The sequence below is a fragment of the Mastomys coucha genome, unplaced genomic scaffold, assembly GCF_008632895.1.
Source record: "Mastomys coucha isolate ucsf_1 unplaced genomic scaffold, UCSF_Mcou_1 pScaffold15, whole genome shotgun sequence".
Classification (NCBI taxonomy): Eukaryota; Metazoa; Chordata; class Mammalia; order Rodentia; family Muridae; genus Mastomys; species Mastomys coucha.
Window position 1 is genome coordinate 56,679,579 of NW_022196897.1, and position 26,677 is coordinate 56,706,255.

Below are 26,677 nucleotides of genomic sequence, written 5' to 3' on the forward strand. Positions count from 1 at the left end.
TATTGTTTGACCTTTTTCTTTTGTTTCATTTCTTAGCTGAGGCTCATTATAACACAAGTACAAGGATATAACTTGAAAGCACATTTATTTTCCTGTTGAAAGTCTGCTCAGAATACAAAGAATCTCAACTTTCCCTCAGCTTAGCATTACTCAGCAGAATTCCACAGCATTGCCATTTCAAATTTAAACTATTCTAAGCACTATGGTTTAAGGATATAATATTTTACTTGCTCACAGTTACACATTAATTTTATCTTTGTTTTGTGAGGCCTACAACAAGATCTAAAGTCCTAGCTAGAAACTACTAGAGTAACATTACTAAACAAGTGGAACTCTGTGTGAAGGGAATGGTGGGAGATAAACAATAAGAAAGTAATCGCAGAGGCAAGTAATATGTAACCCAAGCGTTGATTCCTCTGAAGGACAGTTACAAGGTGCTGTTATAACTTGTAATGGAGAGATTGAGCTTACTTTATGGATTAGTATGGGTTATATTGCTAATGGGAGAATAGTTACTAATCTAATACAAGTGTAGGGAGGTGTAGTTTCTAGTCCCAAAGGGTATGGCTCCACCTCTAAGCACCATATGGTTACGGCAGAATGACATAGCTCAATGTATCAGAAGAATGAAGCATGCAGCCGTCCTTTGAACATTAGGAGAGACACTCTTAAATAGCATTATTTTGGGCTTTATACTCTAAAATATACAACAGGAAGTTTATCTATGACATAGACAGGAGATAACTCCAGCTATAATTGATAGTGTAGGCATTTGGCCAGATTGCTGGTCAACTTTCAGAGCAGGTGGGAGATTACTCTGCTGGTTTCTAGCTAGGACTTTAGGTTTTATTTTTGTAGGTCTCATGGAACAAAGATACTTTAAAAAAAATAACAACAACAACAACAACAACAAAAACCCAGAATTTTTCTGTGTAGCCCTGGCTGTCATGGAACTCACTCTGTAGTAGCACCTTGAACTCAGAAATCTGTCTTTACTTCCAGAGTGCTGGGATTAAAGATGTTCACCACCATCACCCTGCTAAAGATAATTTTTCAAAAAATGGATGTAACTTTGAACAAGTAAAATTTTATTTTATTTTTTTATTTTTTTTGTTATTTTGAGACAGGGTTTCTCTGTGTATCCCCGGCTGTCCTGGAACTCACTCTGTAGACCAGGTTGGCCTCAAACTCAGAAATCCGCCTGCCTCTGCCTCCAATTGCTGGGATTAAAGGTGTGCGCCACCACTCTTGGCAAAATTTTATATTCTTAAACTACAGTTTATAATCATTCAAAAATCATCATCATTATTTAATTACCTTTTCATTTAACCTTATAGAACATCATTTGGTACTAACAGCTTTCAAAGCTGATTATAATATGTGATATAAAATACTAACAGCATTTTAAATTTGGATTGAAACTAATGTTTTCTTGTTCGCTATTTAAAAATTTTACAGGTTGCTTTTACAAAAACTTTTGTTCAGCATTATGCTTTTATTATGAAAACACTGAAGAAAAGTCACGAATCAGATACAATGTCCAACAGAATTGTGCATATTAGTGTTCAGTTGTTCAGCAATGAGGAGCTGGCCAGACAGGTGACAGAAGAATGTCAGCTCCTGGACATCATGGTCACCGTGCTGTTGTACATGATGGAGAGCTGCCTCATCAAGAGTGAGCTGCAAGGTAATCTTCAGTCACTGCAGGTGGCCTGCCGTGACTTGTTACTAGTAACTTTGTCCAACAAGCTTAAAAATCCTTACAAGTAACTTCTGAAATAGTATAAAAATAATACACATTAGAAAAGTAATTATTGGATAGTTTATAGTTTAGTTTAAAGTTAAAGTCATTCCTAGTTCAGTCCTTCACAAGTAACTGTTAACACTTTGCTGTATTTTTTCTATATCTTTATGTGCTATTACTTTATTTACTGGCAAGAATACTTCAAACAAGTGTTATCACAGTATGCATGCATTTTAATAATTGAAGGTATTTTCATGGCTAATCATGCTTTATTTTATTATTAAACAAGTTCTATGTTTTGTTTCTTTTGTTTTATTTTTTGAGACAGGGTCTCATTATGTAGCTTTGACTATCCTGAAATTCAACATGTAGACTATACCAGCCTCAAAGTCTCAGAGATCCATCTGCCTCTTCCTCTTGAGTGTGGGGATTAAAGTTGTGTGCCACCATGTCCAGCTTATGCTCGTTTTTAATCATAAATTTGTTGCTGTCTGCCCTAGCTATTTTTATATGATTATACTTGAACTTTGAATTGGACTAAGCCTTGCCGTGTCTATATACCCTTGGGAAGAACTTTTATAGTCATCTTTTATGCCCAGTATATGGTTGCTACTGCTTCACCTAGTGTTTGCACATATTTCCATTCTTGTTCCCTTCATCTACTTTCCCTTAAATAATTCATGCCATTGAATACTTGCTGTGTATCAGGCACTGTGATTAAATACTATAAATCTGTTGTCTTAGTTAAACTTCTGAAAACCCTGAGATTACCTTCAGCACCTTTATTTTCAAGATAAGATCATAAAGTCCTTGGAAAGTTAAGTCATTTACTATTGAATTAAATTGCCAACAAATGGCTGTGCAAAGAAGGATTTCATGTCTCCTGATGTCGGAACCTTGATTCTGTACCAGGACACAGGCAGGCCCACACTGAAAGACTGTGTCTTCAGTTATTGACACTCAGAGCTAAACCTCAAAACAAGTGGCAGGGGAGATGGCGCAGTGGTTGCCACACAACACAAGCATGAGGGTCGAAGTTAAGATCCTCAGAACTCTGTGTAAAAACAATGGGTATGGTGGTCCTGTCTTAACCACTGGTTTTTGAAGTGGAGACAAGATACACAGAGCAAGCTGGGTAGTAAGATAGATTAGCCTCATCAGCGAGCTCTGGGTTTGAATAAGAGACCCTACCTCAATGAATAAGGTGTAAGAGTGATTTAGGATGATTCCCAACACCACTCTCAGGCTTCCTGAGGAGAGATCTTGTAGTTGGGCCTTGTTTTGTTCTTCGTTGCTGCTTTGGCTGTATCAGTCATTTCCTGTTTCTTATTGTACTTAGAGTTGAGCTGTATCCTGAAAACTACATATGCTTTGTATAAGACATAACGCCTTATATGTAAGGATAGCTGACTAAGTATGATGGCTACTATCCTTTTAGAGTTTGGTGTATAAACAACTCCTTCTTTTAACTCATGGTGTGCTGGAGCCAGAGGCCAACTCTGTACTTGGAGCTTGTGGATTGGCTAGACTGGCGGGCTAATGACCTCCAAGGCGCCAGCCCCTCTCATTGCTTTCCTCCTTGGATCACAGATATGACTGCATGGCTACATTTGTCTTTTTATGTGGGTGCTGGGGATCCTTTATCAGGCCCTTATGTTTTTGTAGCAAGCACTCTTCCCCCTAACATCTCCTTAACTCATGAAGTGACTCTTTATTCTTACTCTAAGTACAAAGAAAGCATTAATTTATTATTGTACAATATACTATTGATATTAAACAATACAACTCTTCTGCTTTTTAGAAGAAAATTAAAAACTTTTGTTTTATGGGTTTTTACTTTATTAGCATGGGTCTTGAGCTGCACATTTCATAGTTTCTTTTTCTTTTTTTTGAAATGTAATCTATAGTCTCTCATCTGTACCAGTGATATTTGCTGCAGAATTATACTTAGTAGACTTTTTTTTTTTTAACAAAGTAGTGTTTAGATTCATGAACTAGAAGACATAGAATTTAGAAATATATCGATTTATCGCTCTGTACTTTATTTCAGTGAGACAGGGTCACTTGAACCAGAAGCTCAGGCTAGCCTGGGCATCAGCTAGGCTGGATGGCTCTGAGGAGCCACCTTTTTTTGTCCCCTAGTGCTGAAGTTACAGGCATACTCAGTTTTTTATATTGGTACTGGGAATTTGAACTCAGGTCCTCACTGGGAAAAACAAGTGCTTTGTGCACACTAAACTGTCTACTCAGCCCATGTAATCTATTTTCTTGATTAACTAACTGATTTAGTTATTCTTATATATAGTTTCTATTTGGCCTTTAAAAAGGAGTATTCAGGAAAAAGATGGTGAGTTTGTCTCCCATTTTTTTTTTTTTTTCAAGATAAGGTTTCTCTGTATAGCTCTGGCTGTCCTGGAACTCACTCTGTAGATCAGGTTAGCCTCAAACTCAGAAATCTGCCTGCCTCTGCCTCCCAAGTGCTGGGATTAAAGGCATGCGCCACCACCACCCGGCTTGTCTCCCATTTTTTAAAAAATAATTATCGTATCAAAATGGTTCTCTATGAAAATGGTGTAACTCGTGTGTACAGGTTAAGTATATTACAGAAATTACATATCTTCCAGGCAAATTTTAAAGCTGTCATTAGCAGCTTTTAAGCTTTGCCATGATTTTTAATATCACCTTCAGTAATAGCATACATGCCATTTCATAATGCATATTTACTGGTTTCCCAAAAGTACTGTGAAATTGGTACATTTTTATGTTAACAGTATTAGAATGTATCTAAATCCCATTGAGTAGTTACAGATATTACAAGATCAGTTTTTAAAATTATTTTAAAATTCAAGTAGCTTTTGTTTAGCCTTTATATAAATTGTTATTAGGCACTGTTCTATCTTATTTACTTAGTTTCTTGGATAACTGAGATCAAATTCAGACTATTCTATGTCGGACATGTTTTACACTGAGACACATCCTTAGCCTCTAGAGAACATTTAAACATTGCTTTACTGTTAGTAAATATTAGAGACAATACAACAAGGATTCACAGTACCACAGTAACAGCTAAAGAATAAAAGGGAAAAGCCTTCTAGTGGTCCAGAATCCTATCTATATGTTCACTTTGTTATATACATGTTTTTTCTTTTTGGTAGCCTTTTAAATTTGTATTGTAACTCATTTTTTATGTCTCTAAATTTTACAATTTTTACAGATTGTGTAAAATGGAATTTTTATCTGTGCATCATATAGCTATATAGGAATGCCTGCAGATTCTGATAAGCACTGATTAATCTTCTGTCTTGCAAATCTGACTATGTACTGGAACATATTCTTTGGTTGCTTGCATGTGTTTCCAACATATAGTATTAACAGGAAAACTCCACCAAGCTGGTGTCCTTTTCCATTATTCTGTGTGAGTGTATATGCATGTACATGAACACGTTAGCATGCGTGTTGATACCAGAGTTGCCCAGCCTGTGAGCCTACACATTATCTTGACTTTTGGTTTGCCTCTGTGGATTTAGCAAACATATTGCATCTCTTTTGCATCTTTGTTTTCACTCACTGTTAGCCCAGTGCAGACACTTGCTGTCTGTGGCTGTGCTATCTCTAGCCATCATTACCCTCCATTAGTCACTCTCTACGCTGCACAGCTGACCACATTCTCTTCACATTCTCTTTACATTCTCCCCCTCCCTCTCCCTCTCCCTCTCCCTGCCCCTCTCCCCCTCCCTCCCTCCCTCCCTCCCTCTCTCTCTCTCTCTTTCTCTAACTCTCCCCCCCACCCCAATGTATAAGTACACTGTTGCTGTCTTCAGACACACCAGAAGAGGGCATCAGATCCCATTACAGATTGTTGTAAGCCACCATGTGGTTGCTGGGAATTGAACTCAGGATGTCTGAAAGAGCAGCCAGTGCTCTTAACCTTTGAGCCATCTTTCCAGTCCCCACATTCTCTTTTTACTGTTCATTCCAGCCCACTGGCTTTCCCAACTTTTCATATAAACTTTAAACCATCAGAGTTTATAGGGCTTTGTGGCCTCATTTATATACCTGCCCTCTGCATTCTTTGTCTAAGTGATTTAGAACCTCGCCTCAAACAACAAGAATATCATTTGCTCTGCCTTCCCTAGATTGCGTCGTGAATCCTAACTCATGTTTCATAGTGTAGCTTTTAGTTTAAATGTTACTCAGTCAAGAGAGTCTGCTTTTTTGTTTGTTTGTTTGTTTTTGTTTGTTTTTCAAGACAGGGTTTCTCTGTATAGTCCTGGCTGTCCTGAAACTCACTCTGTAGACCAGGCTGGCCTCGAACTCAGAAATCTACCTGCCTCTGCCTCCCAGGTGCTGGGATTAAAGGCATGAGCCACCATGCCTGGCCAAGAGTGCTTTTGAATGTTAAATTAGCTGCATTTGTTCATAAGACTCCATGTACGTCTCTTTTTATAGCCTTATCTCACTGTCTTCTTAGGTGTGTATGTGGGGTGGGGGAGGAAGAATTTATCTTAACCACTTTATTCTTGAAAATTAGTTGAATACCTGACCTCAGACCTCAGGTATTCAACAAGCTTTTTTGTTTGTTTTGTTTTATTTGTTGCTGTTTTTAGAAATGAGGTTTCTCTGTGCAGCCCTGGCTGTCCTGGAATTCACTCCATAGACTAGGCTGGCCTCGGACTCACAGAGATCTGCCTGCCTCTGCCTCCTGAGTGCTGCTACCACCTGGCAAAAAGGATTTCTTAACGAGTGCATTTCATTTTAATCCTGAATCATTGCTCCTTACATCTTTAGTGATCTTTTGGATAAAAAAGGAAATTGTAACTGCTTTATTTCTTTAATGATTACAGGGTGTGTTTTCACAAGAACAGTTATATTTAAAGTGGTGTTAGAGAACTTTTTTTTTTGTATTTCTGCTTATTCATTCTCTAGTTACAATTAAATAGGACAACAATTCTAAATTTTATTTTATTTTTTATTTTGTTACTCCCAACATCCTTGCACACTGTCTCATCAGTCTCTGGCTTATCAGTTTCCATTGGCAGAAGTTTTTAGTCAGTCTTTCTTCGGCGTTTTGGATGTAGGTAATTCTTCCCTAATGGAGTTACTTAGTTTTTCCTTATTCTTACTTTGGGAATCAGGGAGAAACAGGCAAACTTGACTTGTAAGGGCTCTTGGTTTTATTTGGTATAATGTAAGAGTAGAGTATGATAATTTCATGGACTAAAACTTAAATTTAATGTGCTGAAACAAAGAAGGTTAATACAGACCCTCCTTACTAATGACTTTGTCAAGTATATGGTTAGTTGAAAAGTCTATATTTAAAAGTGTATTTAAACAGAAATACATTTATACTTTCTAGTCCATAAATTAAAAAAAAAAAAAAAAATCATGAGTCATGGTGCCCGTTGAGGTCAGGGGACAACTTAGAGGCATCAGTTCTCTTCTTCTTCCCTTCTATGGATTCCAGGGATTGCACTCAGGTCTCCAGGCTTGTGGGCAAGCCCCTACCCTGCTCGATGGCATGCCAATCCTCATTTTCCACTCTGAGTTTTGTGGGCAAGATGATTTTACAGTGTGGTTACCTTGACTGGATTCCATCTTATCTTATATACACTGCGCTTGTAAATTTGTAAATTTAATTTTCAGTCTGTTTTAAATAGAGTTAGTGTGTCTCCCTGAAATAATCTTGCTTTCCTGCCTTGATTTTTTTTTATAACATGTGTATCTATATGCATTTATTTTTATTGCATCTCAAAGCATATAATCCAGTTTTATACTCTTTTTTTTAAAGATTTATTTATTTCATGTATATGAGTACACTGTAGGTGTACAGTTGGTTGTGAGTTTTCATGTGGTTGTTGGGAATTGAATTTTTAGGACCTCTGTTCACTCTGGTCTACCCCACTCGCTTTGGTTGGCCCTGCTTGCTCCGGCCCAAAGACTTATTTATTATTATACATAAGTCACTGTAACTGTCTTCAGATGCGCCAAAAGAGGATGTCAGATTTCATTACAGATGGTTGTGAGCCACCATGTGGTTGCTGGGATTTGAACTCAGGACCTTCGGAAGAGCAGTCAGTGCTCTTACTGGCTGAGCCATCTCGCCAGCCCCCCCTAATACTTAATATGAATTCATATTTCCTTAGTTCATAGACTTTGCTTACATTTTATATTTAGAATAAAAAGAACAATTAGCATAGACAGAAAAGAAGGGACTTTGGTAACTCTATACCTCAGTGTATACTAGAAAATAGTACTGGCTTTGAACAGTCTGTGTGTTTCACAGTGGCAATGGAGGCTCTTTATGCCAGTATGTTAATTAAGTTGGAGTAGGTTAAAAGGGCTAGTTTACTAAAAATTGGTGTTAATGACAGAAATTTTTATACAGCCTATTCCCATCAATCCAAAAAGAATTTAAACTTGGAGGATTTTTGAAAGAGGAGGTGTTAAAGAGTTTTTTTTTTTTTTTTTTTTTTTTTTTTTTTTTTTTTTTTTTTTGTGTGTGTGTGTGTGTGTGTGTGTCTGTGTCTGTGTCTGTGTTTATCTCTGAGATACAGTGTTTGGTAAAAAACATTGTATTTATATATTCTTTAACTAGAAGAAGGCAAATAATATGCTCCACATGAAATCAGCAGACCTGAATGACTAGGTAGTATGAGATTAACCTAGTGATAATTTTTTTGACTGAAACAAAAATATATATTATTAGAATCAAGAAAATAAGATTTTATAAGCACATAGCTAGCTCAGTATCAGCAATGAAAAGGATGTGTAGTATTATTAAGTAATGTCTTAGTATGCTCAGTGCTTTCTGTTAACATTTTAATTCCTGTCAAATATACTCCCTCCTCTATTTAAAGAACAAAGAGTTTGATCTAGTATCTGGACAATATGTGTAGCCATACAGATTTTAAATGGTATGCTGTGGTTAGGATTTAGGTGTTTCTGATTCTAAAGTGAGTCACAATATCCTATATTGTTAGTAAAGTTGTTTTTAAAAAAGTGATTTTTGGTCTTTTTTTAGATGAAGAGAACAGTTTACATGTGGTGGTGAACTGTGGAGAAGCCTTACTGAAGAATAACACTTACTGGCCTCTTGTTAGTGATTTTATTAATATTCTTTCTCATCAAAGTGTGGCGAAGAGGTTTTTGGAGGATCATGGCTTGTTAGTTACATGGATGAACTTTGTTTCTTTTTTTCAAGGTATGAATTTAATTTTTCTTTTTTGTTCGAAAGTGTCTAATAGTAAATTACTAAATACAAATAATAATATTGTACCATTGAGGTTATAAATCAGGTGTCTCATCATTTGAATCGATTAGTATTTGTAAGAACTTTAATATGTTATTTACAGCAACATAGCAAGGGTTTATTAAGAAACGTGAATTCTTTTGGTAGTATATTAAAACATTAATTTAGAAACTTAAAATCTATTTTCTTAAATTTGTAACCTGTTTGTAACAATTTGGATTAGCAACAATTAAAATTATTTTTTATTTTCTTATATAAAAATAATAAATTTTGTTTGTTGACATTTATAAAATGTTTCTTAGAAATGTTACCTTAAAAAAAAAAATCTTGGGCTGGTGAGATGGCTCAATGGTTAAGAGCACCGACTGCTCTTCCAGAGGTTATGAGTTCAAATCCCAGCAACCATCCTTAATGAGGTCTGATGCCCTCTCCCAGTGTGTCTGAGAACAGCTATAGTGTACTTACATATAAAAATAAATAAATATAAAAAAAAAAGGCATATGCCACCACTGAAAAAAAAAAATCTTAAAAAATGGAGCCACCTGTTTTTGTCTTTCATTGTAAGTTTATTTATATGTGTTCTGTTTATTGGTGCTACTTGCTTAAAACATGTTGACTATAGGGTAATGTTTGATTTTAAGCCACATACATGTGTGTGTTTGACAAAGTCCACATGTGCTTCACTTTTTTACAAGGTATGAACTTGAACAAGCGAGAACTCAATGAGCACGTGGAGTTTGAGTCTCAAACCTACTATGCTGCCTTTGCTGCTGAGCTTGAAGCCTGTGCACAGCCAATGTGGGGGCTTCTATCACATTGTAAAGTCAGGGTATGTTGGGAATATTTTTGTTAATTTCTGCATTTTAAAAATAATGACTTAAGAAAAAAATCTGAGAAAATATCATGTGTAATATGTAGTATTTAGTTTGATTTCAAATTGAATTCAAATTCATCTTTGTGGAAGCTTACCTGTAACAACCTGTTTTCTTCTGGGGCACACTGAAATCCATATAAATGAACCATCAGACCTTCCCAGCTGCCCCTGTTTTGAACAGTTATTGAAATTCATAATAATCCACCTTTAGCATTATTGTTTCATTTTAACTGTTCTTGGTTGTCTAGTAGTTTATATCTTTCAAAAGATAAAGACGGTCTTAAAAGTTTATAATTTTACACACAGTTTTGCTGTATAGCCCAGACTGGCCTTGAACTCTCTTTGTCTCACATGCTGATCTTGATTTTTCAATCCTGAAGGCTGTTCAAGTGTTGGCATTACAGATGTGTAATATCATGATTGACTTAAAGGTTATAATTTTAAGAATCTAAGCACAAAATCATTTTCACACAATTTGCAGATGCTGTTATATACTTAGGCATTAGTTTAATTAGTCTTTATAAATCAGAAAGAATCCTCTAAATCGGTTAAACTAGAGATTTCATGAAGATTTTCCTTCTAGGTAATAATGAGGGTTCTTTCTATCCTTTAAATTTATGTTTTTCTTTCAGCAATTTTTTTGAGTCTGTTTTCTCCCATGGATTACCTATTTTCTAAATGCAGATTCCTTACAACTTAGTGTAGTCTTATTCAACTTTCAAAGGTCGTATTATTCTTGTTGATTCTTTAGGCATGTAAAAATTTTCAAATTTCTAATAATCTCTGTGTGTGTGTGTGTGCGCGCGTGAGAGAGAGGGGGGAGGAGGGAGAGAGAGGTAGGGGAGGAAGAGAGATAAAGGAACAAAGAGAGAAAGGACAAGACAGAGAGAGACACACAGAGAAACAGGGAGAGGGAGAGGGAGAGGGAGATGAAAGAACAGAAAGAGAAAGGAAGAGACAGAGAGAGACACTTAATGTCTATCTTGTATCTACATTCTCTGTCATAAAATATAAAAGTAAAGGATTAAGTAATATAGAAGCTATGGGTCATATGATTTATTGTCTTTGCATAAGTACTCTTATCTAGTGACAAGTGTAGAAGGTTACCACAGACTCAGTAAGTCTCTCCTGACTCTTGGGGCATACAAGTACCTGCTAATGAGGTCTAGTGCTAGACAGACGTAAAACATTTTATATGCATAATTTCATTTGTATTTTCATGACTACTGGGAAGTAGGTAGTATTATACCGATATTGTGGAGAAACTCACAGACTTTAAATTACTTGTGGCAAGTTATAAATGATGTATTCAGTATGCACATTAGGGCCGGGGATATAGGTGGGAGGATGAGGAGAGATCATCTTAACACAGTGTTGCAATATGCTGTATTTAGATAAGGAATTAATAGGCCATCTTCAAATTCATTCTCAGTATCTTTGGTTAAGTTGTTTTGTGGTAAAGTCTTGCTGTTTTGTCTGTCTGTCATCTATCTATCTATCTATCTATCTATCTATCTATCTATCTATCTATCATCCCTCCCTCCGTTAGTTCACCCCTTCCTCCCTCCCTCAATCCACTCCTCCATCCATCAGTCAATCTGCCTGCTTGCCCGCCCGCCTGCCCACCCACCCGCCCATCCGTCCATCCATATCTATCTATCTGTCTATTCTTGTGGGATGCTGTGTGTGCACCACAGTGTAGGGTGTGGCAGTCAAGAGTCAGTTCTTTCCTTCCACCATTTGAGTCTTGGGGATGAACTCAGTTGCTCAGGTTTGGTAGCAATTGTCTTTACCTGCTGAACCATCTTGTGAATCTTCAAAGTTTGTTTATACATGAATTATATAATCTTAATTTGTTTAAGACAGGTTATCTATTAACTTCTAAGTGTCATTAAAATTTTTTCAGTGAGAGATGAGGAGCAGAATGTGTTAAGATAATATTTTTATAAAGATAAATCTTATGCAGGATAGATTGGGACAGAGTGAGACTGTTGGCAAGGTGACCAGATAAGTGATGTTTGGACTGGATGGTGGCAGCAAAGTAGGCGAGGACCTATATGATAATGTCATGGAAGAAGTGACAGGACGTGGAGAAGAGCAAGGTAAAGGAGAAATGAAGGCTGAGTGGGAAGTGTGGTGTGCCGGATGCAGAGGGTCAGGAGTTCAAGGCCACCCTGGGATACATGAGAGTGTCTCAGAAAAATAGAAAAGGAGGAATGTGAGGTATTTTTAAAGGCACAGCTAGTTTGTACAGATAGCTGATGAGGTTGACCTACCTGACATTGATGCTACATTCACTTTCATGTTATACATTGGTTCCCAAAATACATTTCAAAATTATCTTAATTTAGATACAATTTGTTGTTCTAACCATTTTAGAACAACCACATAATTCAGTGGTTTATAATGTATTTTCAAAGTTGTGCAACCACACCATACTAATTATAGAACATTTTAATTATCCCCCAAAGGAACCATTTACTTACCAATTCTGACTTCCCAGTATGTCGTGGAAACTACACATTCTTTATTTTAGAGGGAAGGGGGAAGAGATTTTTATTCCAGATGTGTGGGTATGCCTTCTTTAGATTACATTTTCTGTTAGCTTAAGACTTAACTTTTTGATTTGAGTGGATCTATTTTATCATAAAATATTGTGGTTACTTTTCAGAGTTCTTATACTAAAAATGGTTTGTGCCGTTTCTTTTTTCAAGCCCAGATATTACAGGCAATTTCAGCATGTATATGTTCTGTCTTTCCTTTTATTGTATATAGATTCCATAGAAAATTGCTCTTTAGCCATATTCAGGTTAGCAGTTAAGTGACATTTAGTCCATTGCCAGTGGTTTCTAGCCACCACCGACTGTTATTTATTTTGCTACTTTTTCATAATCACCAAAAAGACTATGTATTTACTCAATAATATTAGTACTGAATTGGTAGTATTTGTAGTATTTTTTGGGTGGACATTTAAATGGAGCCTGCATTTAGTCTATTTAAAGTGTTTTCCTACTTTGCTTTACTTCAAGGCTTATACAGAAGCAAGCACATTGTATTCTGTAATTTTTGTATTTGTCATTCATTGGTTGCTACTTTTAGCTCATGAAGGAATGGTTTCTTGAAACAAAATATAGAGGTTATGTTGAAAATGTATAAATTTTACTACTGAATATGCAATGCTTACTATTACATGTAATTTAATGTTGGAAGTATACATGCTTATGTACCATGAAATTTATATAACTTTTTTTTAAAAGGAAACTCAAGAGTATACCCGAAATGTTGTAAGGTACTGCCTTGAAGCCCTTCAAGATTGGTTTGATGCTATTAACTTTGTAGATGAGGTATGTTCTTTTGTGTGTGTGTGTGTGTGTGTGTGTGTGTGTGTGTGTGTGTGTGTGTGTGTACATATTATGTGAAAATATGCTTAAAATTTATTGTGTTGGGTATTGAACCCAGAACCTTGTGCATGCTATGCAAGTGCTATACTGCCGAACTGCATCTCTAACCTGTCTAGGTATATGTGGTTTTTGGCATAGATAAAAGCATTTAAGGAAAAACTGTTAGATTTCATTTAACATTGAAGATTATAAATATCATTTCATGGGATAAGAATAGAAGAATTAGTGTGAAAAACTTCACAGAGCTGATGGGAAAGGGATGGCTAATTCTTAGACATTTAGGAAACTGCAGAGTACCTTAATTGTGCTTGCTTCTGTCCTAGGGGACAGAGGCATGCTTTCTCCATCTTAAGTGCGTCATAGAGTGACAGTTAGCTTCAGTGACAGTTATGGACTAAGAGTAGTGGCACAAATATGAATGGGGCAAAAGAGATTAATAAAAAGTATATTCCACCTTTATTATTTGGGCAATGTTCTTGATAGAGAATAGAAGCTTGAACAAAGGTGTTTTTTATTAGTAATGTACAGGGAGTTGGCATGGGGTACACTCTGTGTGCGTTGAAGAAGTGATTTCTTCTATTAGAAGCTCCTTCTCTTAGAGGTAGCTCAGAACATGCTGAGTACAGAAGAAAGACCAGACAGTCCTCCCCAGTTGTCCAGTCCTCAATTTAAGTTCTGAACCCTGGGCAGCTGGGACCCCTGTTGTGTATTTGTTGTGTAGGGAGGAGAATTGTTCTGTTTCCTCCTCCTTTTTTTTTTTTTTTTAAATAGTTAAGCATACAAAGTTATGGGTTCCATTCTGGCATCTTTATGCACAGTTTACTTTTCTGAAAAATACTTTGACACAGAATTTACTGAAAGGTGAGGAATACAAAGAACTTTCTTTTCTGGAATGTTCTGAGTTACTGATTTTATCCCCATTACTGCTCAGAACTTTAGTATAGCCTTGCTATAAATAAGCTAGAATATTCACTTATATAGGCAAAATACAACTTTATAATCATTCATGTATTTTAAGAGTCTAATTCTTAGAAGTCATTTATGTCTTTTAGCTGCTTATTGATTTTTTGGGGGAGGGCAGCATGCATGTACACCTGAGGCATTGCTTGTGGATGTCACGGATTACTTTGAGTAGCATTCCTTAGGAGCTGTCCACTGTGGCTTTGAGCACTCTCTCATTGGCATACAGCTTACTAAGTAGGTCAGGCTGATTGGCTAGCCTAAGGATCTGCCTTTCTCTCTCTTCCCAGTGCTGGGATTATAAGGACATAACAGGGTGCCTGTTTTCTCCCTCCATGATTTCTAGGGGAATGGGACTCAGTTCTCATGTACACTTTACTGACTCTCTCTCCAGTTCTGAGTGATTTTCTTCATAGCAAAATGGCGGGATTCAGAATCACTTGGAGAATTTTATTTCTTTGTCTCAGATCTGTTTCTAGAACATTTTTCTCAATGTTTCTTTATCTTTCTAGACTGTGGCATTTTGAAAAGTATAGATTATTTTTCTTGTAGGATGTTCCTCAGTTTAAGTTTACATCATGATTAAATTCAGAATATGTATATTTTCCAGGAATATCATAAAGGTTGTTGGAGGCTTTCGTCACATCTAATCTAATGTAGTGCTTGTCCCAATGTGTGCTCACTTTGATCACTCCATATGATGCCTGCTGAGCTTTTTCAGCATACAGTTGTTCTTTTTCTCAATGTAACTAATAAGATATTTTGTGAGGATACACCTTGAAACTGTGCAGATATTTCTTTGTTCTCATTCAGTTTTCTGCCTTATTTTTGTATGGAAGGATTCATGGTGTTTTAGTTCGTGTGCTGTGTTGTGTTTGGTTCTCAGATTGTTTCAGATAGGTGTATGGATGTGTCAACAGCGAGAGCCCCTTCCAGTTGCTGTCTGTGTTCTTTTGTGTATCTACCCTTTTTGAATACTCCCATGCTTTTTGTCCTTTCAGATGTTTAGGGTTATTTTACAGTTTCATTATTCCTTTCCTTTCTTGGGGTCTGTATTTGTAAAGCTACCTGTTAGTTTCTAATGTAGAAGAGTGTCTAGAAAGCAAGAGTGGGTGTAGGTTTATTCATTCTGTGAGTGCTTTTCTCTTCCCAGGGTTAACTAAGCAGGAGCATAGATAGGAATATAGCTATATCTGCATCTATGTTTTTATAACTACATATATAGTGATATGTTCAAACTTGCATTTTTTTTTCCGAGTAAAACTGCATTTTAACACTAAAGAACTTACTCTACTTGGGTGTTTGAAACTTCAGAAGTTACTATTGAGGTGATCTTTTCAAAGCTATGGTCCTAAAATTGTAAGTATTGATTTAAAAACAGTATAGGAATTAGTGTAGGTGGGACTATGTTTATAATGGTTAAAACCTTAAAACCTGTGCTAAATATTCTTTGACATGTGGATTTTGTTTACTCCAGCCAGCTCCTAACCAGGTCACTTTTCACCTGCCCCTGCACCGCTACTATGCTATGTTTTTGAGTAAGGTGAGATTGTTCTTAAGGAATTATCTTGTTAGTGTTATTTTTAATTTGGGAGAGGTTGTTGAATTAATAACTTCTTAATCATGAATTTTTAGGCTGTGAAATGTCAAGAACTAGATTTGGATTCACTTTTACCGGATCAGGAAATGTTAATGAAACTAATGATTCACCCACTCCAAATTCAAGTATGTATTAAGGCTTCTAAAACATTTGGATTGGTATTTCTTGGTTAACTCATTCTCCTGTATAGTTTGAGGTAATGGTGGACATAAAGAATTAAATTATAATAGAGCAAGAATGATTTCTCTAATCTGATTTTTGATAGAATTAAATTCTGATAGAGAAAGAACAATTTCTCTAGTCTGATTTATTTTATTTTATTTTATTTCCAGTTATATATAAGATGGGTTTTCTAGGTTGAAAGTTGAGTTAGGTTTACTATAAAGACTTTGATCAATTAGATTTGTTTTCTACTCATTTCTTTTAAACATTATACATTTTTTTTTGTTTTTGTTTTTGTTTTTGTTTTTTGGTAGGGCAGGGATTGAAGGAAAAATAGAATGAAAAGTAAACACTGGTTTTTCAAAAAGATTTCATTGAAGTTTTTATAAATATATCCAGAAACCATAGTGGAAAACTAGCTCATTCATATACTTCAAAGAAGAGAGCTATATAAAATATAGTCATTAGTTTGGATATTTAAAAATAAGCCTATATAGTGGGACAGAGGCCAACTTGAGGTGCATAGTGATTTTTGTTATTAGCCTAGGATCTCTATCTCTGTCTCTGTCTCTCTCTCTCACTCTCCCTCTCCCCCTTTATCTCTCTCTCCCCCCCTTTATCTCTCTCTCTCCCCCCTCCCCATATTGAGGCTCTGTCCTAAAAACAAAAGCAAAAAATGTATATTTAAACTGAATGTCTAATGCTGAGTAGAATGCTTAGCTCATATTATGATTAAATAAAGATATTTTAAATGATTGTTTAATACAATATGATTTTGTTGAATTTAGATGATATATTTTCTAATTTATTTTTTTCATTAGGCTAGTCTTGCTGAAATTCACAGTAACATGTGGGTAAGAAATGGTCTGCAAATTAAAGGACAAGCCATGACCTATGTCCAGTCTCATTTCTGTAACTCCATGATTGATCCAGACATTTACTTATTACAGGTGAGCTAGCTGGAGAGCAAGGTGTTGTGCTTTGAAAGTGCCTTGATGTGCCTGGTATTTTAATTTTCAGAGGTGACAGTGGTAATGGGAGAAGTTAGTTCATCAAGAAAGAATATAGTACTTACATTTCCCAGAGGATGCATACTGTACCATATGGGCCACAGGGGAAGCATCAAGTTTTAGTCAGGAAGCAGAAACAGGAGCCAGGAGAAAGTCCAGGCAAGCACCATTTTGAGAGTTTCTGTAGGAAAGGCAAGACAGAACAGATCTTTAAATAGTTCTGGCAGGCTTTGTGGCATAGGGGCTATACCTACTTGTGCTATGCTCAGCCTTAGATTCATTGAGGGCTTGGGAAATACTATATTTGTATGTCAGTTAGGTAAAGTGGGTGGATGCTTGTGTGAGGCTGTGTTCCCTAAATAAGTTTTCTATTGTTTGGAATTCACTCTCCATAGCTAATATTAGTATCTTTTACTAGTCTTTGAATCTTTCTCTGTTTTGTGTGGCTCATGGCTTGTGGAAGCAGAAGAAGATACAGAAAATCTAAAAGCATGACTAATACAAAGCAAAACTGAATGTGAGAAATAAAGCTTTCCTTGTGTTTTTTAAAGGTCTGTGCTTCTAGACTTGACCCAGATTACTTTATATCATCTGTCTTTGAAAGGTAAGTGTATGTTTATTGAGACAGGTAGGAAGTATATGGAATTTTACTTAGTTTTGTTTTATATTCTAAAAATGTCTTTGCAATATTCCCTCTTACAGATTTAAGGTGGTGGACTTACTGACCATGGCTTCGCAGCACCACAATTTGGTGCTAGATGTGGAGCACGAGCGGTCGATGCTAGAGGGAGCGCTCACCTTCCTTGTGATTCTTTTGAGTCTTCGTTTACACCTAGGTAAACTATTAATAGATCCTGGCACTAGTACTGTTTCTTTCTCTTCCCCAGCCCTCTGCTAGTACCTTGTTTATTGAAAAAGAAAAAGGATGTGGATATATTTGAACTTTCTTTTAAAAATCTTGGCATGTGTAGCTAATACATGGTTTAGAATAGTCTTTAAAAAATCCTTTGCTTACAGGAGCTACAATATAAAGGCAGAGACACTTCACATTTTGTAGAACATCTTAATAAACTTTGTGGTGATTTCTCTATATAGGTTAATTCTGTTTTTTATAATTTTAGGAATGTCTGATGATGAGATTCTCAGGGCAGAGATGGTAGCCCAGCTGTGTATGAATGACAGGACACATAGCTCTTTGCTTGACCTCATATCCTTTAAAAATGTCATTTTGTGCTTGTGGTAACAAATATGTTTGTAGATTAAAAATATCTCAGTTTAAAAGACTTTTTTTTTAAACTTGAAAATATGTAGGATAAGTTAAGTTATTTGCTGAAGGATGTGTTTAGGGTAGGTGGTATACATTGCCATCTCACTGTCTCTCAGGAAGATTTTCTTAGACTTCAGGGTTGACCTCGGGATTGACAGTTCTGGACACATAGGACCTGCTCCTCGCATAGCAACATTGGGGAGAGGAAGCTGAGTATTTTATAAATGGAACCCCTGGCTTCTTTCCTTATGTAGCTAGGCTGGAGTACATAGAGCTTAGAGTCTTTATAATTACCACTATCAGGGGTTTAAATATTCCCAAGATTTTTGTTAGAATCAGTCTTAAAGAATTCTCAAGTTTATGGATTATTCTCTACTTATTAGAAGCTTGGTTCTTGGGATAGAACTGAATATTCAGCAGTAATTTTTTTAATTAAAAAATATTTATTTTACATGCATGGGTACTGTTTGCATGCATGTTCTGTGCACCACATATATGCCTAGTCCTGGCAGACATCAGAAGAAAGTGTCATATCCCCTGGAACTGGAGTTACAGATGGTTGTGAATCACTGTGTGGGTATTGGGACCAAACTTAGGTCCTCTGCAAGAGCTGCTACTGATTTTACCCACTGGCCTATCTATCCAGCCCCACCCCCTTAAATACATTAACATTGTTTTACGCTGACTTTTGTTTTTTTCGAGACAGGGTTTCTCTGTGTAGCCCTGGCTGTCTTGGAACTCACTCTGTAGACCAGGCTGGCCTCGAACTCAGAAATCCACCTGCCTCTGCCTCCCAAGTGCTGGGTTTAAAGGCGTGCACCATCACCACCTGGCTCTGCTGACATTTTTGAGGTAGGATCTCATTGTATACCCATGCTTGGCCTAGAACTTAAGAGTGTGGACCAGGGGCTAACCCTGAACTTGGCTCAATCCTCCTGCTTCTGCCTGCCACATACCAGGCTGACATCATAGTGGCAAGGTAATGAAACCTTAAAATCTTACTGTTAGGGTGTGGTGGAAATGCCTGACTGAAGTTAGTATGTATGTATCATTTTGAAAATATTTGTTTTCTTTCTTAGCTAGTTTGAAGATTTTGTAGCATCAGTTCAGTATTGCCTGGTAGCAAGCCCCAACTCCATTGCAGTGGTAAGGATTAAACCTAGGGTCTTGGATGTACCAGACCTGAGCTCTATCCTCAGCTTCCTTTGATGATTTCTTCAAACAATTATAGACTATCAGTGCTACTACAGAGCAAAAACATTTTCTAAAGTATGACTTTAGCTTAAGAATTGCATGCCTTAATATGAAACAGGACAGAGTCTTAGTGGCTTGATGCCTTCCCTTTGCCTGAACCCATTTGTTTTTATTTGGTGGAAATTTTGCTTTTAGAAAAGTAATCACTACTCCTACCAATCTGTGTTAGAGTTTAGTATAGTCTTTCTGGTTTTCTGAAGAAGGATATAGTATATTTATGTGGCGATGAAAATTGACATAATTGAAATTGTTTTCCTCTCATTTAATGGAATTTGATCAATCTATTTGGGAGGAAGTATACTTAAGGCCACTTCATCATATAATTTATTTGGCTCCTAGATTTAAAACCACAATAAGGTTAATACTGAACTATTATGTTGCCCTCTTGTGGCCAACATTATATATTACAGCCAGTCATTTGAACTGAGTAATTTGTAGAAGTTGAAGCTGGTGCTACTCATTAATATATTTTTTTTCTTGACACATACATCATATCCCAGAAAATCCCAATCCTAAAAGTGGCATTATTCCTGGAAGTTATAGCTTTGAATCAGTTTTATCTGCTGTAGCTGACTTTAAGGCTCCTGTTTTTGAACCTGGAGGCTCTATGCAACAAGGCATGTATACTCCCAAAGGTATGTTTACATACATAAATCGATTCTTTCCTGTATTTTCAGAAAGAAAGTACTTTTTTTGTTTCTTTGTACATTTATTTACTTAGTGTGCATGTGTGTTTGTGTAGGTGTGGGTTTGGGTGAAGGCAGAGGTCACCCTGGATGTCTCATTAATTCCTCAGGTGCCATCACCTTATTCTTTGCAGCAGGGTCTCAACCTGAAGCTGGAACGTACTTAATAGGCTAATTGTGGCCAGACAGCTTCAGGGAATTGCCTGTCTTCCCCCTCGTCAGCCCTGGAATTATATGTACTTGCCACCATGCCCGTTTTATGTGTCTCTTGGGTAGAACTTAGGTCCCTGCACTTAAAAACAAGTGCTTCCCAAGCTTTCCAGAATCGTTTAATGTTTATCTTTTATTAACCCGGTTTTGGCATTCTTCTGCCAAATTTCTTATACATTTATGTTTTTCTTAGTATTATATCACTTCTATTTAGCAAGTAGAGGCTGGTAGATCTCTATGAGTTCAAGGCCAGCCCAATCTAGCTAGTTCCAGGACAATCAGGGCTACATAATTTAAGATACCTTGTCTCAAACAACAATAACAGAAAGTATTTATGTTACATTATGGTCTTCTTAAATGACTAAATTACAAAAACAACTTTAGGTACTCTAATTGGTTTCTGTAAGTGACCACTAACCATAAATGCTAGGATTAATGCCATTTGCCACCATGCCCAGCTTGCTGTCTAAGTTTTAGCCTGAGATAGTAAAGTTTGCTAGGATGCCAACAGCACGTAGAGCCACAGAAGCCTTTTATTTAAGGGGTCATTTTATTGACAAAAGCAATAAAGCAACCTGGAAAATCAGTTGACCAATACATTTTAAACTTGGTTTTTGTGTTGAATCATTTTAAAGGTATTTACTCTTTTTCTTTCTAATATGCACCTTACTTACCAAGAAAATAAGAAAAAAATCTTTAATTTTTAATAGCAATATCTAAACTTTATAGTGAGTCATTGTTATATGTTATAAAACTTTTGCTTGTGGAGGCTTGAAGAACCTAAGAAACCATTCCTGATGTTAAAAAGTATGGTTTGTAACTGAGTGAGGGGAAGCACAGCATCAAGGTCTTTCTAAGGCAACCTGAATAAGTTTAACTTCCAACTTTTTAATTTAAATGTTCTCAATGAATATAATAAGTAAGTTGAGTTTGGTTTTATTCCTAAGAAGTCAGATTTCTATTTCTTTTGTCTGATAGCTGAGGTCTGGGATCAGGAGTTTGATCCCGTCATGGTCATTCTTCGAACAGTTTACCGCCGAGACGTGCAGTCTGCAATGGACAGATACACGACATTGTAAGTCTAACATGCTGACTGGTGTCATTACAGAATAATTGGTGTTTCTGTAGAGAAGTTTTAGTTATAACACATTTAGATGAGCTTTATTTTCTCAGGATCTTTATAAAATTTTGATATTAAGCTGGATGTAGTAGGTCATCTTGTAATACCAGCAACTCCAGGAGGCTCTTGAGTTCAAGGCCAGCCTGGGCTGTACAGTGAGATAGGTCTTGTTCAAGAAACAAAACACACAAAATTTGTATTGACCTGATAAAGTAAATGTTATGAAAAAACCTAGTTGCTCTTTGATCAATCAAATTTGATTTTATCAAACTTGATTTTATGTTGTTCTACTTTTGGATCAGTAGAGGAAGCACAGATATAAAAATAAAATAGTATGATATCAGAGATGATGGATATCTACAAAGTGGGAAAATATTGCTATCCTTGACACTTGAGAAAATAGAGCAAAATGAATTTTACTTATATGCAACAATATATTAAAATATTGATTATAAGAAATATTTGTCTTCAGATAGTCTTTATTCAGATAATATTCTATTTAAATAGCTGTTAATGTGTATTTATAGTTGCTAGGTGTAACTGAAACTTTCTTTCCACCAGGACTTTTAAATACTAAAATGAATGAATGTTCACTTTAGCATCCATCATAGACTGTACTTGAAAAAAAAGAAACTTCCCACAAACAAAACAAAATTCCCTAAAGCAACAAAACCCAGATTTAGCTCAGATGCCACCCTCTCTGTCTTTGTCTAGAATTCCGGTGGAGGCACTTGGAGGTTCCCCTTTCTCTGCTTACGTGGACACTTCCTTTTGCATACTTTCTGTCCTTTTGTGCCAATTCGTTTGTTTGTAGGTGTTTATTTACTTCTTAGCTCCTTGAGGGAAGATGTTTTTGCTTCTATATTTTTTCTCTCTGCCTGCCTGCCTGCCTCCCTCCCTCCCTTCTTTTTCTGAGACAGTGTCTCTGTATAGTCCTGGCTGTCCTAAAACTCACTCTGTAGACCAGGCTGGCCTCTAACTCAGAGATCCACCTGCCTCTGCCTTCTGAGTACTGGGACTAAAAGTGTGCTACCATTGCCCAGCTTGCTTCTTACCCCCTCAGGATCTATGGCCACTCTGTACTGTCTCCTACTAGGCATTCACCTAGTCGTTATTTGTTGGGTAAGTGAGTTGAATAGTTCATGTTGAAATTGAAACATGCCAGGCATGGTTGCACACACCTTTTATTCCATAACTCAAGAGGCTGTGGCAGGCAGATCTCTGTGAGTTTGAGTCCAGCCTGGTCTACATAGTGAGTTCCAGAACAGCCAGAGCTGCATAGTGAGTTTCAGTCTCAAAGAACAACCAAACAAAATCAAAAGAAAAAGGAAAAAGAAAAAGAAATCGGAAGATGCAAAATTGTCATTTTTGCTTCTATAATTCTTCTCTCTGCAACCTTCCCTCTCCTCCCCTCCCTTCCCCTTCTGATCTCCTGCCCTCCCCCTCCTCCCCTCCCTCTTTTCCTCCCTCCTTCTTTCCCTCCCTCCTCCTTTCCCTTTCCAGACAGGGTTTCAAAATATAGAACAGGTTGGCCTGAAATGGACAGATCCTGTGCCTATTGAGTACTAGGATTAAAGACTTCATTTAATTCTGAGTAGTTTATTTCTTTTGTTTAGAGAAAAATTCTTATCAAGGCATAGTCTTTGTCACTCAGGGAGTTTGGCATTCCCCAAAGAGTGGTAGAGTTGCTGCTGACATCTGATTCCAACAGTCTCATTATCTTGACTCAGGTGTCATTGGTTACCAGTGCAGAGGAACCTATGGGCACACACTGACTTAGACTTTGTCTAAATGACGGAATAATGTGTCATTAGCTATGTAGGTCTGAGTATTTTTTATTGTTAACTACTTTATACAATCTAATAAAATCATACTCCCTAAACTGTTTGTACTGGCTGGTTTTGTGTGCCAACGTGACACAGGCTGGAGTTATCACAGAGAAGGGAGCTTCAGTTCGGGAAGTGCCTCCATGAGATCCAGCTGTGGGGCATTTTCTCAATTAGTGATTAAGGGGGTAGGGCTCCTTGTGGGTGGTGCCATCCCTGGACTGAAAGTCTTGGGTTCTATAAGAGAGCAGGCTGAGCAAGCCAGTAGAAAGCAAGCCAGTAAGAAACATCCCTCCATGGCTTCTGCATCAGCTCCTGCTTCCTGACCTGCTTGAGTTCCAGTCCTGACTTCCTTTGGTGATGAACAGCAATGTGGAAGTAAGCTGAATAAACCCTTTCCTCCCAACTTGCTTCTTGGTCATGATGTTTGTGCAGGAATAGAAACCCTGACTAAGACACTGTTCCTAAACAAATTGTTTCTATTTTCCTATTTTAATCTTTGATTTCTACATTCCATTTTAGTTCCCGTCCCTCCCACCCTGTGTGTGTGTGAGCGTGTGTATGTGTGTTTGTTCGTGCATGTGTGTGTGTTCCTGTGTGTGAGATAGCATCCATTTACTGATCTTAGACCTGGCTGTTTCACTGCCCAGAGAGCCTCCTGAGATCTACTGTCTCTGCCTTCCCAGGGCTGCAGTTATGAGAGTATACCTCATAACTTTTATCTGGGTTATAGGATCCAAACTCAGGCTCTCATATTTGTGCAATCTGTTATAGTACAACTGATTTTGTTATTGTGTTAATGATGTTCATTAGCCCCCCTTACCCTTATCCCTGAGATAATGTGCCTTATTCTTGAGATACATTACATGTTTCATTTTTAGTTTTTAGGGCACAGGCATTCCTCAGATTCTCATAATTCGGGGTATACGTGAATAAGAATTTTCATAACTGTTAGGTAGGTTTGTTAAGAAGCCTTGTGTTTGGTTGTTTAGGTTAGCTTTCTCAGAGAAATATCTTCAGATACTGTCCCAAATACAATTGCCTTGTCATTATTCTGTGAGCCAAATGGGAGGGAAACTAGGCTTAGTGGCTTTAAATCAACAAATCATGATTTTAATGTTTTGTCTTCTGACCTTTAACAGTGCTTGGTATTTTATTCTCAGTAGAGAGGGATTCTGCCAGCAGAGTTCTTTTGCAGTTTTTGTCCTTTGTTTATTTTAGCTCTTATGTCTTACCTGTCATCATTGATATAGCAGATACTGATAGTGCCATTGTGTATTTAAGATTTCTAATTAAAAACTATTATATGTGTGGGTATGTTGCCTTTGTAAGGACACATGCATGGCTTGAAGTGTCAGAGGAAGTCAGAGGACAGTGTTAGAATCTAACTTAGTCCTACCTTTGTGTAGTACCTTAGGCCCTTAGACTTGTGTGCTATCAACTCTCACTTACTCAGCAAGCTGCCAGCTTCTACTTCAAAAGTTATTTTGTTTTTAGTTATATGTATGTTTGGGCGGTTGTGTACTTGAGAGATGTTGGGTCCCCATAGCTGGAGGGAAAAGGTGCTTCTGAACACTGCTATAGTGCTGGGAGACATTTTTCCAGAGTGCATTGTCTTTGATTCATCTTATCTCACCTCACCTCACCTCACCTCACCTCACCTCACCTCACCTCACCTCACCTCACCTCACCTCACCTCACCTCAGTTTGCCTCATCTCATCATCTTTGTTTGAGACTGGGTTTCTCTGTATAGCCTTGGCTGTCCTGGGACTGTATAGACCAGGCTGCTCCTCAAACTCATAGAGATCTACCCGCCTCTGAGATGAAAGCTGTGTGCCACCACTGCCCTGCTTTGTCTATTTTTTTAAAAACACTTTTTTTGGGTATACTTTCTTTTAAGAGTTGTTTAATTATAAAAAATGTTTATTTTTATTGTATGTGTATGAGTGTTTGCCTGTATGTATAAAAGTGCAGTTCATGTGTTCTGGTTTCTGTGAAGACTAGAAGAGGGTGCTACATCTCTTGAAACTGGAGTTACAAGTAGACATGGCCATGCCTTTTATGGATGCTAAGTATCCAAACTCAGGTCATCAAGCTTAAAGAACCAAGTCCCCTTCCTTAAATTAAATAAGTTAATTAGGCTGAATGTGGATGCAGGCTGACACATTCCAGGTGCCTATGTGCTTTTACCTCCCACCCCCTCTTTTGTTTAAAGATAGGGTTTCAGATATGATGGCTTCAAAATTCTACCATCTCTTCAGGGTCTCTGGGGCTTCTAGCCTTAGCTCAATCAGGAACCACATCCCTCCTTATCCTTCCTGTGTTAATTCATAACTGCCTTGTGCCTAGTTCCATTTTCACTCCCTTTGATGCTCCTTAGTGGTTTCCTTAAGTCTTTCCCTGTTAGTTTCGCTTTAATTTTTTTGCTTTAATTTTGATACCTCTTTGAATTAACAATAAAAAGATCTGTGGTTTAAAAAACAAAGATTATGATTACTGTGTTCCTGGGGTCCTCTTGTTCTTCTGTTCCAGAAGATACAGATAAACTTTGTACTTCTTGTGAGTTAATCTCTTCATTTAGATGAAAGACTTTTTAGGTCTCAGCAATAGAGGCATCTTATTTCCATGACTGGGTTTTGAGTGAGTCCAAGACCTTTAAACAACACAGTAGACATACTACTCATACTTTATTTCTTAAATTGTGTTCACTTAGTGTGTGTGCACACGCATGTACACACATACATACATGTTGCCACAGGTGATTGTGGGGAGTCAGTTTTACTCTTTTACCACGTGGGGCCAGCAGATTGAACTTCTGTCTTGAGGTCTTGGTGGCAAGCACCTTTTCCTGGTGAGCCATCCTGGTGGACAGCCCACAGTGTTAATGTTTATTGGTAGTGTTTCTCCTGCTGCCCCCAGTTCTCTTCCTCTTTTAGGAGCTCAAGGATGGGTCAGAGGGCTACGCTTCTATCTAGCCTGCTTTCTTTCTTTTTTTTTTTTTATTAGATATTTTCTTTATTTACATGTAAATTTCTCCCTTCCCAGTTTCCCCTCTAAAAAACAAAGAAACAAACAAAAACAACAAAAACAAACCCCTGTTGCCTCCCCACTCCCCATGCCTGCCACCTCACCCTCTCCCACTTATTGGCCCTGGCATTCCCCTACACTGGGGCACAGAACCTTCACAGGGCCAAGGACCTCTCCTCCCATTGATGATCGAATTTGCAATCCTATACTATACACATGCTGCCAGAACAATCAGTCCTACCATGTGCAGACCTTGGTTGGTGGTTGAGACTCTGGGAGCTCTGAG

General features: G+C 37.2%; 1 protein-coding gene and 1 long non-coding RNA gene across 3 annotated transcripts in view; one reads left to right on the forward strand and one right to left on the reverse strand.

The window, feature by feature from the left end:
• The window catches only part of Ubr3 (ubiquitin protein ligase E3 component n-recognin 3), a 140,578-nt gene that overhangs the window by 38,655 nt on the left and 75,246 nt on the right, over positions 1-26,677 (forward strand). For both annotated transcript variants that reach the window (XM_031370552.1, XM_031370551.1), the window contains 12 exons: positions 1,459-1,687; positions 8,766-8,945; positions 9,689-9,822; positions 13,125-13,211; positions 15,706-15,771; positions 15,864-15,953; positions 16,812-16,940; positions 17,552-17,604; positions 17,703-17,836; positions 18,122-18,207; positions 20,015-20,156; positions 21,396-21,492. In XM_031370552.1, the coding sequence (XP_031226412.1) occupies positions 1,459-1,687; positions 8,766-8,945; positions 9,689-9,822; positions 13,125-13,211; positions 15,706-15,771; positions 15,864-15,953; positions 16,812-16,940; positions 17,552-17,604; positions 17,703-17,836; positions 18,122-18,207; positions 20,015-20,156; positions 21,396-21,492 (1,427 nt within the window). The remainder of the gene's footprint in view (positions 1-1,458; positions 1,688-8,765; positions 8,946-9,688; positions 9,823-13,124; positions 13,212-15,705; positions 15,772-15,863; positions 15,954-16,811; positions 16,941-17,551; positions 17,605-17,702; positions 17,837-18,121; positions 18,208-20,014; positions 20,157-21,395; positions 21,493-26,677) is intronic.
• LOC116090282 overlaps positions 1-26,677 on the reverse strand; it is a 56,712-nt gene that overhangs the window by 6,309 nt on the left and 23,726 nt on the right. Inside the window, exon 3 of the long non-coding RNA XR_004118629.1 lies at positions 17,066-17,181. This is a non-coding gene — a long non-coding RNA (uncharacterized LOC116090282). The remainder of the gene's footprint in view (positions 1-17,065; positions 17,182-26,677) is intronic.